Source organism: Trichosurus vulpecula, chromosome 4 (genome assembly GCF_011100635.1).
Source record: "Trichosurus vulpecula isolate mTriVul1 chromosome 4, mTriVul1.pri, whole genome shotgun sequence".
In the NCBI taxonomy this organism is placed as follows: domain Eukaryota; kingdom Metazoa; phylum Chordata; class Mammalia; order Diprotodontia; family Phalangeridae; genus Trichosurus; species Trichosurus vulpecula.
In genome coordinates this window covers 185244342-185260486 of record NC_050576.1, presented here as the reverse complement: position 1 = coordinate 185260486, position 16145 = coordinate 185244342, and the positions used below count along the sequence as shown (strand labels likewise).

The window sequence follows — 16145 nt, the reverse complement described above, 5'->3', positions numbered from 1 at the left end:
TTATGCAGTACACAAATACATTTTCTCTCCACAACACACCTTCCCTCCCCACTTCACCAACATAAACTCCTTGAAGGCAGGTATTGTTTCATTTTGGACATTGTACCTATAGCACAATTCCGGACACAAAGTAGATGCTTAATAAATTCTTGTCGATTTACATGGAAGAGGGATTTGGTACATTCCAGTTGGTCCCAGACAACAGAACTAAGAGCGGTGAGTAGCCGTGAGACAGACAGATGTAGGCTGGATGTGTAAAAACTTCGTAACTACTGGAGTTGACCCAAAGCAGAATGAATGGGTTGACTGGTGCGGTATTCCCCCTACTGTCTGTGCTTCTGACTTTCTAGACTTACAAACAGCAGATTCAGCTGAAGTCTCACCCAGGAATTTTCCTCAGCACCTGGGTCATCCTCAGGTGGGAATAACTATCCTCCCACACGGCCTTCTTACTCTAGAACTCCCACGCCACGTGGGGCCCTAATCTCCCATTGGTGAATCCCTCCTGGTGGCTCCATTTTAGGTTGGCCGACCTTCATTCCCCACCTAACTGTGTTTCTGATTTTCTGGACTTCAACACCATGCCTCTGTATGTGTTCCTCACCCCCACCTTCTTTAGCTCCCTTTTGTGTACTGTCCATGCCCATTAGAATGAAAACTCTTGGAGGGCAGAGACTGTCCTGTTTCACTTGTATTTGTATCCCCAGTGCTTAGCACAGGGCCCAGCATATAGTAAGCGCTTAATAAATGCTTGTTACATGCCTGCCCAAGGGGTGCTCTCTTGCAGGAGATCTTTAAGCAAAAGCTTGGTGGTCATTGAGTACAGTGTAGACAGGATTCTCGTTCTGGTTGTCTCAATAGAATTTAATAAAGGTAAACTGAGGCACAGAATTCTGAGCTTTATCAATTTATTAACAGGATGTGAACCTGTTAATAAAGTGGGTCAGTGAGGCCAATAACCCAGAGAAAGAGGTGCAACTTCTTTATATGAGCATAGGACAAAGAACAGAACTGGTTAGGTGAGTTATGGGGTTGGCAACATCATGGGAGTGAGAACATGACTGTTTACATTAAGAAGAGAGGACTAACACTCACATGGGGCTAGAAACTTTCTGTCTCTGTCTTAGAGGAATGCTTGATTGATTTATGGGACCTATCTGCATCCCAAGGCCATTGATAGTGGATCGGGGATAGCAGATTCCCTGGCTCCTGGGAGGGAGTTAATTGTACAAGGACAGGCCAGAATGGACAATATATCTTGTGGAAATGTACCAGGTCAGCTTGTAGGCCTTCAGAGATAACAAAACAGAGGTCACGGAATTTTTCAGGAGCTGAAGTTATAAAGGATAACGGGTTTTCTTTTAACTAACTCAGAGAAGTAGTTGAACTCTTGTGACTAAGAAATGTTCAGTGTTTGAGTGCACTTGTTAAGATCAGAGATAGTGGACTAGACCCCTTGGTATCTACCTGCATCCCTCAAGGATGGCAGATTTCCTTGAGGCAAGAATAGAATGGTGATTAGTAGGAGAACTGGATTTCTAAACTTAACTTATTATAGGCCAGCTGAATTTCTGAACTTAGAGACTTAGGTAGTTATAGGGCAAGATCGATTAACTGTAAATAGGATCAATAAAAAAGATACAGAATCAACTTAATATCTTCAAGATACAGGTTGGATTAGGTGACTTCTAGAGTCCCTTTCAACTCTGAGATTTTGTGAAATTGATTAATTACAAAGGCAAAAATTAAACAGTCCTTACCCTCAGGGAGCTTACAGTCTGCTGCACAAAAGATAGACTACTGTATGTCTCTGGTCATTTTCTTCTCTGGAATAAAATCATGTGAAGTTATTTTGATTGATAGTCTGGTGATTTGGAATTTAAATTACCCACCCCTAGGAAACAAAATCAGAGCACAGAACTGGAACTTTGAGCTAATAGAAGCAGGACAGAAAGGGCTGTGTAGAGGGCACAGAGAGACTGATATGTCTCTGAGTTCCAGGTGACACTGAGGTCTAGCTTGTACTCTGGGTCACACATTCTCACAAGGGTATGGGTGACCGAGTCGGCCTTCAAAGAAAATGATCCTGGCCCACTCTTGGAGGTCTGCATTAGGATGTCCTCCACCTGGAAGAAAGGGATTTATGCTATATATAGGCAATAGTTGGACTAAGATGACCAGCTCTAAGGTCATTTCCAACTTGAAGATTCTATGATGCCCACTAGATTTAAAGACATTGAGACCAAGCTCTATCTTGCCCCTCCCCCGTTTTCTGCATCTTCTCAGCTCCCTCAACTCTAGAGGTCCCTAATCCAATCTGTACCCATACAAGAATCCCACCTAGAGCATACCTACCCACTCCAGTGATAGACGCAGCCAGGAGGGCTGTGTCCTGAGCTTTTTTTCCCTCTGACCAAGCCAGGGAGCCCCTTTTTATTTGAAAGAGCAGCAGCAGCAGCTCTTTTTCCACACCTCTCCTCCCTATCCCCCAGCCTCAGAGCTCTTTCCCAAGGAGGCCCAGACTTTCTCACCAACTCCATTGGCTCAGATGAGAGCCCCTCTTCCGCAATCACAACCAACAGCTTCTGTTGCAACTCTTTTAGTTCTGTGGACAGAGAGCAGAGGTGGATGAAGAAGAAAAGGGTGTGAGTCTTTCTTCCCAGATTAGGTCACAGGCTGGAACGCATCATAAATAAACTCTTGAGGGGCACCCAGAAATGCTGGATGGGGAGTCATCCAGTTGGGATAATGATAACAATAGGTAGCACTTACATAGCACTTTAAGAGCAGCTATGTGGTGCAGTGGATAGGGCACAGGGCTTGGAATCCAGGAAGACTCATCTTCATGAGTTCTAATCTGGCCTCAGATACGTCATAACTGTGAGACCTTCGGCCAGTCACTTAACCCTATTTGCCTCAGTTCCTCATCTGTAAAATGAACTAGAGAAGGAAATGACAAACCACTAGCATATCTTTGCCAAGAAGACCCCAAATGGGGTCACCAAGAGTTGGATGTGACTGAAACAACAATACATAACACTGCAGGATTTACAATTTGATCCTCAAAACTATCCTATAAGGTAAAGGCTATTATCATCCCCATTTTACAAATGAGGAAACTGAGGCTGAGAGAGGTTAATTGACTTGTCCAGGATCACCCAAATAGTAAGTGTCTGAGGAGGATTCAAACTCAGGCCTTCCTGACTCCAGGTCCAGAACTCTACCAAATGTACCACCAAGGTGCCTAGGCTGGGTTGGGAAGGAGGCAGTGTCAGCCTCCAGGAGGCCAGCCAGAAGAGGAAAACAGAAATGGCACCCTTCACCTCTGTGAAAGAACAGCTTATTCAAAGATGCGGCAGGAGGAACAATCAGCTCTACTTAAATGCCCCCAAATAAATGCCCACCTGACTCCTCATCAGCCACTGCCCCCAAGATACCACCCCAACCCTTTTCTTACCTGCCAGTGCCTCAAGTAAATACAGTATGGCATCACCCCTTCGCATCATGAAGCTCTCACAGTCATTAAACAGGATGCTCAGGGTCTCTTACCTCTTCCATGAGAAAGGTCACATTTACCTAGTAGTCAAGAGAAGGATGAGGGGAAACAAGGGTGTGACTCTGTGATTCTCTTGATCATCCCACAAAAGAGCTCTTTGAAATTCTACCTTCGGCTTGGACACATGCCCTGCTGCTCGCCAAACTGGGCAGGGAATGGGAGGGGGGCTTCTCACCTTTTCCTCTACTTCCCCCAGTGCCCCATCCTGCAGACACCCCCTAAGCAAGTCCAGCACATCCTTCCACTCCCTTTCTGTCAGGTCTCGAAGCTCCCAATTCAAGTCCTTCTCCTGCAGACCACCGCAGTTCTCCAGGGGCTGGGAGGGCTCCTTAGTCTGCCATCCTAAATTCAGAGAAAAGGCCTGCCTGCCCCTTTCCTAAGACCCTTGAGTAGTTTCTTCTTCGGGCTCTAGACAGAGGATTCATCTCTTCAACCCTTCAATTGCTTGACTTATGACTGAATCACAGATCCGGAGCCCGAAGGGATCCTAGAGGCTGACCAACCCCCTTGTTCTATAGATAAGGACACAGAGGCCCAGAGAGGTTAAGCAACTTGCCTAGAAACACACACCAAGTGTCTGAAGCAAGATTTGAGTCTAGGTCTTGACCTAGTTGAGCACCCTAACTAGAACACGACTACCACAAGGTTCTTAACTTGGAGTACATGAACTTTTTCGATTTTAAAAAAATATTTTTATGATGGAATATTATTGTAAAAAAAATTTTGATCATTGAATTGTGATACATACTTGGTTTCCTTTGCAATCCTATTCATATAATGCATCTTAAAACATTATTCTGAGGAGGAGTCCATAAGCTCCACCAGACTGGTCCATGATATGATAAAGGTTAGGAATCCCAGCACCACCATGCTGTCTCCCCCAACTCATTTTCCTCTGCCAGGAATCCAGGCATCAAGGGCTCCAACACCCCTTTTGTGGCAGGCTCAGAGCCTTGACAGTTTCCCTTACTGCTATTAACCCAACACTTCATTCTAACTGGGGTGTAACCCACTGGGCCCCACATCCCAGCCACTTGGGCTGAGTATTTTAGGGGAGGAGTGAGAAAACTCTGACCTGCTCAGTTCTGAGAGCCAAGGAAGAGGATGATCTCACTCTTGCTGGAGTTGGGGTCTCCAAGGAGAACCACCCCAGGGGTTTTGGGCGAGGTATTGATCTGACTTCCTGCCCCACCCCTGGATTGCAGGGGTCACTGATGGCCCTTTTGAGGTCTGAAGCCCAACTTCCTTCAAAGCTGGTAGACTTAGTCTTACCTGATCTGGAGGCGTTTTCACTTTCTGTAACAAAAAAGAATAATGGCCACTGAGGGTGAGACACAACAATAGGAACTAAATCTTACCTAAATTGTGTCTGTCTTGTGCACAGTGGCTTTATTGTATTTTTTTCTTGTTGCGTTATATTGGCCAAGTCTCATCATCCCCTCAATGATGGAGTCACAGAATTTGAGAGTTGTTCAGCATCTCTCTACCAGGGGTGGGGAACCTGAGGCTTCAAGGCCACATGTGGCCTTCTAAGTCCTCGGGGTGGCCTTTTGATTGAGTCCGTTTTATAGAAAAAAATCCTTTTATTAAGAGGATTTGTTCTGTGAAGTTTGGATTCAGTCAAAGGGCCACACTTGAGGCCCTAGAGGGCCACATGTGGCCTCAAGACCACAGGTTTCCCAACCTGGTCAAGGCCAACCCATTCCTGAAAGGAATCCATCCTCACTATATCAAATAAGATACAGAACACATTTATGAAGTTTGGATTCAGTCAAAGGGCCACACTTGAGGACCTAGAGGGCCACATGTGGCCTCAAGGCCGCAGGTTCTCCACCCCCAGTATAGGCTTTCTAGGAAAGGGGGCAGAGAAGTAGGGAGAAGCTATCCAAATGGTACACTTACCTAAAGGAAAGGAATTTTTATCATTAGAATGAGAAATTCCTAGAGAGACAGAAAACAAGAATAGTTCCTATTTGTGATACACTTGGTTTTTGTGATAATCAATTAATCAATAAACACTTATTAAGCACCTACTCTATGCCAGGCACTGTGCTAAGCCCTGGGGATACAAAAAGAGGCAAAAGACAAGCCCCTGCTTACAATCTAATGGAGGAGACAACCTGCAATCAAATATACATCATGACTCTATGATTAATCTTGCTGATGAAGAAACTAAGGACCAACAAGGTTAAATGATTTACCTAGGGTCACACAGCTAATAAGGATCTAGGCTAGAATTTGAACTCAGGCCTTCCTGTGGTGTATCCTCCTCCCCTATAGCTGCCTCTCAATGGGAGACTGGGAGGGGATTTTTCCTCAGAGCTTCCTTCCCTGAAAGAGTTCTAGAAAGGCCACCTGTAGCTTTCTATTGAAAGGGATGGGGTAGATCCCACAGTGGTCACAGGTAATTTGTGGGGCACAATGCTGATAAGTCCAGATCAGAATCCTAAAGGCCCACCCCCTCTTCTTCCCCACCATCCTCCTCCTCTTTGATCCCCATGCCTGCCTGTGCACCAAATCTCTCCCCCTTGAGCAGAGTCTATAAGGTGGCACTAAGGCCCCTCTACTTAGTACAGCACTTCTCATCAAAGACCAGCAGGTTTAATTTGAAGGCAAGAGCACTCCCAGAAGGGATGGTGACAGTGCTGTTGAGATTGATATGTCCCTAGGATGAGAAGTGACGATTAAAAGGAGGTAGAGAAGGCCTCACCGGGGAATGTTTACAGGGTCAGAGCAGAGACAGAGGGCAGAGCACAATGAGACTTGAAGGCCCCTGGAAGTTTCCGGTGGGAACTATTTGTCATCCTTCCCCACGCCCCCACTCCCGCCTCCACCAGGATTCTAACCTGTATTCTCCCCATCAGGCACTGGAACAAAGTGTCCATTAAATATTTTCTTAGTACTTTTTGTTCCTCTGACAGCTCCACAGTTTCTATCACCATATACAGATTTTCTCCTGCTTTCTTTAATGTCTCCAGTAGAGAAGGCTGCTCTTTCTTCAGCTTCCTAGAGAATGAGACAACCAGGCAGAGTGTAAGTTGAGGGAGCTCAACCTCCAAAACAATGCCTGATTCACTAGCATCACTCTACCACCCGGGAAACCACTTACACTAGGAACCAATTTAGCTTTTGAGAAGGAAGAGGTGTAAGGGATTGCCAAGGACCCCTTTGGGAATCCTCTTTGGGCTCAGGCTAATCCTGAAGGAAGAGGAGCCCAAGGCAACAGATGTCAAGTTAGGGGAGCAAGGCAATCTGAGGTCTTTCCTTCACCTGAGGTTTTCTATAACATTGAGGTCAACTAAGCCATTTCTGGAGCAACTCCAGATTTGGGCATACATAGATCTAGAACCAGCCTGGCCCAATCTGAGAGAGGCAGCACAGAAGAAAAGTGGAATGGGGTTCCCATTCCCTTCCCAAGAAGCAAGAGCCTCTTACAATTCCAGTTTGACCACTTGGGATGGTTTTGCAGGTCTTGCAGCTGTCCTGCCAGCTGGAGATTTCAAACTCCCAAGCTGTCAGGGGTCCCCTGAGATGTGGCTACTAGTTATCCCTAGTGAAATTCATTGGGTCCTTAAGGTGTACACTTGGTAGCACTTGCCCTATGGGGGAAGCAGGGTAAAGATCTTATGGGGAGAATAGGGATGGTCAGCCATGATATAATCTGCAGACTCCTGACCACCTCCCAACCAAAAAAAGCCTCTCCCTTTTCCCTTCCCAAAGGCACAGCCTCGCCAATGGGACAAAAACTCCTTCCCTTCCTGGGAGATCTCAAAGGACTTTAACTTGAAGTCACATACTGTAGAGAACTCAGCTTCCTCATCTAAGGATGTGACTTGGGGTATATTTAATGTAATATTCATCTTCATCTTCACTTTCACATTGTCCTCAGTCCTATAATTCTTTTTCTCTTTCACCTCTAGAGAAAAAAGGAAAGAGAAGGCAGAGATAATAGTTTTCTGATGAACCAAGAGATAGCCATTATCTTTTTCCCAGAAAGGACCAACTGAAACAGCCTATTTCTTCTACAATCCCACTTTCCCAAGAATGCTTACTGCAAGGATACCTGGAGGGAATTATGGGTGTGGTTGGGGGGTGGGAGTGGGAGAATGGAACTATGTGGGTCCCTAAAGAGTCATAGAGTCAATCCATGGACTAGAAGGAACCAAATGGCCCCTGAGCTGAGCACAGAAGTAAGGTAAGGATTTGAATGGCAGAGATAAGAAAGGAGTTAATTCCAGGCATGGAGAGAAAGAATACCTTTTAAATTTTGATGAAACAGCTAGCAGTCCAGCTTGGCTAAAAGACAGTGTGTGAAGAGGGATGATGTTAAATGAGGCTGGAAAGGTTGGTTTGACTGTGCATACCCTTTGATCCATCAATACTACTACTTTGATCTCAAGGAGATCAAAGAAAACGGAAAAGGACCTATATAAAAATAGGACCTGTATAAAAATATTTATAGCAGCTCTTTTTGTGGTGCCAAAGAATTGGAAATTGAGGGGATGTTCATCATTTGGAGAATGGCTGAACAAGTTGTGGCATATGATTGTGATGGAATACTATTGTGCTATAAGAAATGATGAGGAGGTGGTTTCAGAAAAAAAATGGCAAGACCTATATGAACTGATGCAAAGTGAAGTGAGAAGAACTGGGAGATCATTGTGCACAGTAATAGCAATTGTTGTAATGATGATCAACTGTGAGAGACTTGGGTATTCTCAATACAATGATCCAAGACATTTCCAGAGGACTCATGATGAAAAATGTCCACCTCTAGAGAAGGAACTGATGAACTCTGAATGCAAATTGAAGTATAATTTTCTCAATTTGTTTTTTTCTTGCTTTTAAAAAATTATGGCTAATAGAGAAATATGTTTTGCATGATCTCCCATGTATAATTGGTATCAAATTGTTTGCCATAATGGTTGGGTGGAGAAAAGGATGGCAGGGAAAGAATTTGGAACTCAAAATTTAAAAAGAAAAAAATGTTAAAAAAAAAGTAATTGGAAAAAATTAAAAAGAAAACTCAAGAGACCAAGTTCTAACTGGGAAAATGAAAGAAAGAAAGAAAGAAAGAAAGAAAGAAAGAAAGAAAGAAAGTGTAACCAGAATGGCCTTTGTTTTCTTTGAATGACTCAGCTTACCTCATTGAGCTTCCCTGGACGCTGGGGCTTGCTCTTCCGGGGCAGGACCAGAACTTCCTGTGTGATGAGTCATGGGGCTGGCTGAGGGGAGGTGTTAATGTCTATGCTAGGGGGAGGGGCCAACTCAGGAACCAATCGGCCCTGGTCATTCGGGCGGAGCTTGATGATGTCAAAAACCCTATAAGAGGGGAGAGGACAGCTTGAAGAGCTCTCTTTCCTTTTCCGGTTTGAGCCAGCGACAGTTACATCGTCAGTTACAGCGACCGTTACATCGTCAGTTTCAGTTGCAGCTTCAGTTACAGACACAGACACAGCTGAGGCAGGAGCTGCCAGTAGCAGAGCTGATCTACGGGAGGAAGCTGAACAAAGACTTCAGGCCAGTGGGTAATCTTATTACCATCGAGGGGGAAGCATGATTTTGCTTTACGCAATCATGCTTCTCTGTAGCCTCCTGGTTACTCTTGCAAGGCGTACTTATTGGGCCTGGAAGATTTTGATCAACATATCAAAATGGGGCTTCTGGTTCATGGGTTGGTTACTGTGGAGCCTAAATAAATGTTTTGATTCTTCTGCCTTCTACTTTGAGAGTTTCTTATATCCGGCGGTTCCGAACCTTTCAGACATGTTTATGATCCTCTTTGAGATTATAAACTCGGCCCTCCTGATACATTTGGCGTCACGAACAGGATCGCTAGGTATAAGATCTCTATTTAGAAGCAGAACAATTTCAGAGGAAGAGATGAATATCCCAGGATGGGAGGATCCATTTTATTCCTCCCTAGCAAAAGAATTGGCTAAAAAAGCTGGACCCTGTGAAAACTGGGAACCAAGGCTACGGAGAGGAGATCCTAGGGATTTGGAAAAGTGTTTACGAGAAGTTGGGATTCAGTCAGGGGCATCACTATCTAGGCAAAGCTGGATAGTGTTATCAGCCTACCGGCTAGTATACGAAAGATTGAGATTAAGTGAAAGACATGGGGGCACTCCTACCCCACAGGAAGAAGGGGAATCTCAGATAGCAGAAGACCAAACTGACTCAAATGAGAACTTTTCTATTAATGTGGCTAAGAGCAACAGGAGACCAAAAAAGCCCAGAGTGCATTTCAACCCAGCCCAGAAAGAGCCTGACTGCCTGCTTCGTCCTAGCCATGGTGGCAGAGGAAGTGAGTGGGGAGAGAATGAGACAATGTTAGGGGCTGAGGCACAAAACACTACTGGGGTTCAGGATGTGCCTCACACAGAGAATAGGAGATGGTTAAATGATCAGACAAGGGCTCGACCCATACAAAGGAGGAAGACAGAAACCCGAGGTGAAGATTCAGTTACAAGGGAAATTCAGGAAGATTTCTCACCGCAAGAGGTCACAGATATTTTGAGTAGATTCAGCCAAAGAATAGGAGAACCATTGATATCTTGGATGGTAAGACTCAGTGATCAAGGGGCCGGTGGAATATCAGTAGATGGGACAGACTGCATGAGATTCATAGGTATCAGCCATGATCCTCTAGTTCAACAAGCTTTTAGGGAACATCATCAGCAAGGAGATGGTGATAGCAGGACTACTCTGTTGGCATTAGCCGCTGTGGGATGCAATAAGAGATATGCTACTGATTCTATGTGGCCCACTGAGCACAGACCCTGGTATTCACTTAGAGATTGTATCATGAGACTAAAGGAGGAGGTAATGAAGACTGCCATTATGACAGGAACTGCAGACAAATATTACAATGATTCAATGGAACTGCCTCATAGGAATTTAATAATTAGGACAGCTCCCCCTGCTTATAAACAACTAATTTTGAATTTATTACTTGGAGAAGTAGGGAGCCGTCTTACAACAGTGATAAATAAGATTTTACAGTTACATGACTTAGGTGACTGGGGAGGGGATAGATCTCCTCGAGAGAGAAGAGTGAATAACCAGCAAACTTGGCGCCAAAGGAGAGTAACAAGGAAAGAAATGTTTACTGCTTTATTGAGAGCAGGGGTAGGTTTTGAAATGATAGATGGAATTCCAACCAATGAATTATACAGAATGTATAGAGGACTTGATAACATGAGAGATAGGGAAATAAGAACTGCTCCTGCAAGCCCACAAGCCACTCAGAGTGAAGGTGACCTTGTGTGATCAACGGATGAAAACTTGTACATTTGGGGAAAGGCTGGGAGGACAATCTTAGTCTATATCTAGGGTGGGATCCTCTTGGCTTCCTCATTATGTTCCTTTTGAAAAGAAACATTTCCCACCTGAGTTTGGCTCTGATGTTGGATCTTTGCATAACTGAAATCTCAACCAAACTTGAGATGATTTTATTTGAAGAATTATAGTCCATACTTGTCTATTCTTTTTGTCCTTTGTTTTGGCTAACCTTGTTGCTAGTTTTGTTTCCTTCAGGCTTAAGCACCCTGCACTTTCCGGTGACTGCCTAAGCATGTAGCATTCTTGGAATTCCTGCCAGCTTGTTAAAGAAATGACCTCTGGAATGGGACTTTTTGGGGGCAGGGCCATCTCTACATCCAATTTCAGCATGAAGAAGCTATGGAAAATGAGACCTTCACCCCTCACCCCAAGATTTTGAGCCCCAATCGTTCAAGGGGGGGGTGGAAATGATGATAGTGTTCTGTTTACTTATTTTGTGTTATCCTTGCTGTGTTGTTTTATTGTTATGATATTATTGATCCTATGTAATGGATACAAGGATTTAGGGGTGGACATTTGAATTGTTGATAATTGTTTTGGGGATGATTGATTGAAGAGATTATTTTGCTGGGATCTAGGGGTGGATCGCATTTGAATCGTTAACCAATGTTTGGGAATGTCACTGAATGATATGTTTTGCTTTATAATGAATGATATGTTTTAGTTTCCTTTGTAATTGGATCACAATGTATGTTCTAGGATACATGGCTGATTAGATTATGTATCCTATAACAAGGGGTGGAGTGTAACCAGAATGGCCTTTGTTTTCTTTGAATGACTCAGCTTACCTCATTGAGCTTCCCTGGACGCTGGGGCTTGCTCTTCCGGGGCAGGACCAGAACTTCCTGTGTGATGAGTCATGGGGCTGGCTGAGGGGAGGTGTTAATGTCTATGCTAGGGGGAGGGGCCAACTCAGGAACCAATCGGCCCTGGTCATTCGGGCGGAGCTTGATGATGTCAAAAACCCTATAAGAGGGGAGAGGACAGCTTGAAGAGCTCTCTTTCCTTTTCCGGTTTGAGCCAGCGACAGTTACATCGTCAGTTACAGCGACCGTTACATCGTCAGTTTCAGTTGCAGCTTCAGTTACAGACACAGACACAGCTGAGGCAGGAGCTGCCAGTAGCAGAGCTGATCTACGGGAGGAAGCTGAACAAAGACTTCAGGCCAGTGGGTAATCTTATTACCATCGAGGGGGAAGCATGATTTTGCTTTACGCAATCATGCTTCTCTGTAGCCTCCTGGTTACTCTTGCAAGGCGTACTTATTGGGCCTGGAAGATTTTGATCAACATATCAAAATGGGGCTTCTGGTTCATGGGTTGGTTACTGTGGAGCCTAAATAAATGTTTTGATTCTTCTGCCTTCTACTTTGAGAGTTTCTTATATCCGGCGGTTCCGAACCTTTCAGACATGTTTATGATCCTCTTTGAGATTATAAACTCGGCCCTCCTGATAGAAAGAAAGAAAGAAAGAAAGAAAGAAAGAAAGAAAGAAAGAAAGAAAGAAAGAAAGAAAGAAAGGAAGGAAGGAAGGAAGGAAGGAAGGAAGGAAGGAAGGAAGGAAGAAAGAAAGAAAGAAAGAAAGGAAGGAAGGAAGGAAGGAAGGAAGGAAGGAAGGAAGGAAGGAAGAAAGAAAGAAAGAAAGAAAGAGAGAGAGAGAAAGGAAGGAAGGAAGGAAAGAAAGAAAGAGAGAGAAAGGAAGGAAGGATGGAAGGAAGGAAGGAAGAAAGGAAGGAAGGAAGGAAGGAAAGAAGGAAGGAAAGGAAGGGAAGGGAAGAGAAGGGAAGAGAAGGGAAGGATGGAGGGAGAGAGAGGAAGGAAGGGAAGGAGAGAGGGAGGGAGAAAGGAAGGAAGATTAGTTTGAGCCAAATTGTGGAGAGCTTTCAATGCTGGGCACTTGGATTTTTCTTGTTGACTATAGGGAACCACCAAAAGGTTTCAGGCAGGAGAGTAACATGATCAGACATGTGCCTTAGGAAGCCTTTCTTGGCAAACATGTGAAGGATGGCTTCGAGAAGATGGTGACCTAAGGCAAGCCAATTATTTAGGAGGTAAATATATAACAAACATTTTAAAATCTATTATAGGAGCTGTTTTAATATGAATACTTTTTTGTTAAATGAAGAATCCAATAACTCTCATACTGGTATCTGCACCCACTCCTTTCCTCAAAAGTTATCTGTTTTGACCTCAGCAGGCCAGAACACTGATCTGAATCTAAGAAAATTAAATTAAATAAGAAGCAATACTTACAGTTAAGTAATATTCTACATTTAGATACAAAAAATCAATTCCATCATTACATGTCCAGCTAGACAAATTTCCACGAAAATGATCCGGGGAATTTAGTGGACTATTGGCTCAGCTGAGTAGGAGTCAACAGCGTGACAAGGCAGACCCTCAAAAACAGATGTAATCTTAGCCTGCATTAAAAAAGGCACAGAGCCCAAAGCATGAGGAAAAATAGCTTAGCTGTACCCTGTCCTAGTCAGACTATATTATATTCAATCCAGGTCATCCCATTTTAGAAAAGATATTGACAAACTGGGTTGAGCCCTGGGAAATGTGACCAAGAAGGGGAAAGGATGAGAAATTTTAAGCCATATGAGAATCATTTGAAAAAAGTTGGGAAGTTTTGCCTAGAGAAGATTTGGCTGAAGGGAAAATATGATAATTTGGGGGTATTTGAAGCTTAGTCTTATGAAAGAGGGAGTAGCCTCATCCTGCATTGTCCCTAAGGGCAGAACCAAAAATTTGGGTATATGTTGCAAAGGCAGATTTGAGTTCAGTACAAGGAAAACCTTCCAAACTATAGGAGCTGTCCTCATACAGAATAGTTCATCAGTGGAGGCCATGTGTCTGTCCTCACTGGAGATCTCCAAGTAGCGGCCATGTGGCCACATGTTGCTATTGTACCAGTGTTGATTCTTAGGTTCAGGTGGAACTCACATCTTTTTCTAAAAGCACCCTTTTTAAAATCACCTACTTCCCAGGATTATTGTGAGGATCAAGTGAGATAATAATTGTGAAGGGATTATTAGCACAGTGCCTGGCACAAAGTAGGTGCTGTAGAAATGTTATTTTATTATTTTATTATTATTATTTTCAAGTCAGATTTGGGGATAAGCTTGGATTTTCATATATTGATTTTTCTCATAGCAAAATATACCCTGCCATAATAATTCTTGGCCCATGACCACTCTCCTCTGTCTTTCTCCAACATGGCTTTCCATTGGCTGTTTCCCACAGGTGGAATGCACCCCCTCTTCACCTTTGCCTCTTGGAATCCCTGATTTCCTTTAAGACTCATCCCAAATCCTACCTTTTCCAGGTCTTTCCTGGTCTTCCTACTAGTGCCCCTTCTCCCCAAGTATTCACTTTGTGTGTATTTTGTATATATTTATATTTACATGTTGCATTCCCCAGTAGAAAGTGACATCTCACTTTTGCCTTAGACCATTGCCTGGCATACATACGGCTGTCAGCTCAGATGCCTGGTCTCAGCATCCCATCCCTCTCCCTGTCACCCACATCAACATCACACTGACCGGTGGAGACACAATCCAGCTCATCAGAGGCCTCCAGAAGGTCATCCACAGTAAACTCTGTCTTCCAGTACCGAGGTTTAAAGAAAGGGAAAAAGCGCTCTCTTTTGCACACGAGAGGACAACAGTGGAATCCATTCACGTCAGTGAGGCTGTCAAGAGGAATTAGATCTCCCTTCTGATTCAGTTTATGGACCACACTTCTAGTGGTCATCTCAGATATGGAAGACATTGTCTGTGAGGCAACTGTTGGGGAACAGCAAGGGTACTGGAGGAGACCAGATTCAGGGAAACCGCACTGCCAGAGATAAATGCCCCTAGGCAACTAGGAATGCTGGGCCTGGAGTCAGAAAGACCCGAGTTCAAATTCAGCCTCAGACATGTGTGACCCTGGGTAAATCACTTCACCTCTGTTTGCCTTAGCTTCCTCAACTGTAAAATGAGGACCATAACAGTGCCTACTTCATAGGGTTGTTGTAAGGATCAACAATTAAACAACATTAAAGCACTTATCATGATGCTTGGCAGGTAGTGGGCCCCATAGAAATGCTTATTCCCCTCCCCTTACCAATTCGGACTATAGGCCTACATGGAATGTTTGGCCAACCTTTGGACACCCTTTACTGCAGAGATGACCATAAAGGTAGCTCCTTAAAAGAAACTGAAAGAGAAAGGATGACAAAGAAAGAAAAGCAAGGAGCTGGGAATGGAGAGATCTCTTTTATCCCTAAAAGTCAAGGTTTACAAACAGAGGCCCCCAGATTTCAGAAAATGTCCCCTCAGCCAAGAGGGGAGAGATCTGTCCTTCCAGTTCTCCAGGATATCCTCCATGGCTTAGGACTCTCCTAATTCCCTGAAACCTGTTCCCTCTGGGCCACCTTCCAACACCTGCAACAGGCTCCCGGTGCCTATTGCTCAGTGAGTGACATGTAGGTGAGAGGGCTGGAATTGGGAGTCAGAAGAGACCTGGGTTTGAAACTTCCCTCAGATACTTAGTAGTTGTGACCGTGGGCAAATCACTTAACTTTTCTGGATCATGGCTTCCTTATCTAAAAAACATGTCAAGTGCTGTAAAAATGTTTACCGTTGTTGTTAGTCACTTCCTTCCCCTGGTCATGGGAACCCCATATGGATGGCCTTTTCTCCTGGCATCCTAATCTCCATTCCCGTGAGCTATCCCAGAAGTCACTTCCAACATCTCCTTTCCAAACTGTATTTGCTGCAGTCGAATTTCTGAGAATCACCGGTTTATCTCCCTAATTCCATGACCCCAAGGACATCAGGAATCATTTTTAACAGTTCCTAATGAGGGCACCTGATGGTCGATTCCTGGATTCATTGATGTTCCCTTCCTGTACCCCACTGTCCCTCAAGAACTTACCAGTGGGCTGCTACTCAGTAGTTGGGGGTGCTCAAAAAATTTGTTCACTCTGGAAGGTCTAGCATGGATCCTGGCTAGCCCGTCTCAAGGAGGCCCAGAAAGAAAAATGAAACTTCCACAGGTTACAAGCAGGCTAAATGAGGCCCCTCCTCCATTTGTTGGGTGGGGCAGAAAGACTTGGGGTCCAACTTCTAAGGTTGGTTTATCCTAAATATAGCATGAAGATAAAAAAAAGAACCTATGTAAAACAGATTCATTTTGTTACTTTATTTGCAATACATTTGGAAATTTTGCTGTTTTATTTGTGAGGGTGGGGGGAA

General features: G+C 44.1%; 1 protein-coding gene across 1 annotated transcript; it reads right to left on the bottom strand.

The window, feature by feature from the left end:
- Positions 1-1907: 1907 nt before the first annotated feature.
- On the bottom strand, positions 1908-14676 carry LOC118846962 (gasdermin-A2-like). The gene is made up of 9 exons (XM_036755621.1): positions 14448-14676; positions 7289-7472; positions 6403-6562; positions 6124-6221; positions 4671-4750; positions 3702-3898; positions 3458-3542; positions 2532-2605; positions 1908-2126 (listed from the first exon to the last, which is right to left on the bottom strand). Exons 1-9 carry the CDS (start codon positions 14674-14676, stop codon positions 1908-1910), a joined length of 1326 nt encoding a protein of 441 aa, XP_036611516.1.
- Between the last annotated feature and the right edge of the window lie 1469 nt (positions 14677-16145).

Coding starts and splice junctions, on each gene's coding strand:
- LOC118846962 (XM_036755621.1), bottom strand. CDS start 14,676: ATGTCTTCCATATCTGAGATGACCACTAGAAGTGTGGTCCATAAACTG. Junction 6,563..7,288: donor AAGGAGTTTTTGTCCCATTG/GCGAGGCTGTGC, acceptor CTCATTCTCTAG/GAAGCTGAAGAAAGAGCAGC. Junction 3,899..4,670: donor AGACCCCAACTCCAGCAAGA/GTGAGATCATCC, acceptor CTCTGAATTTAG/GATGGCAGACTAAGGAGCCC.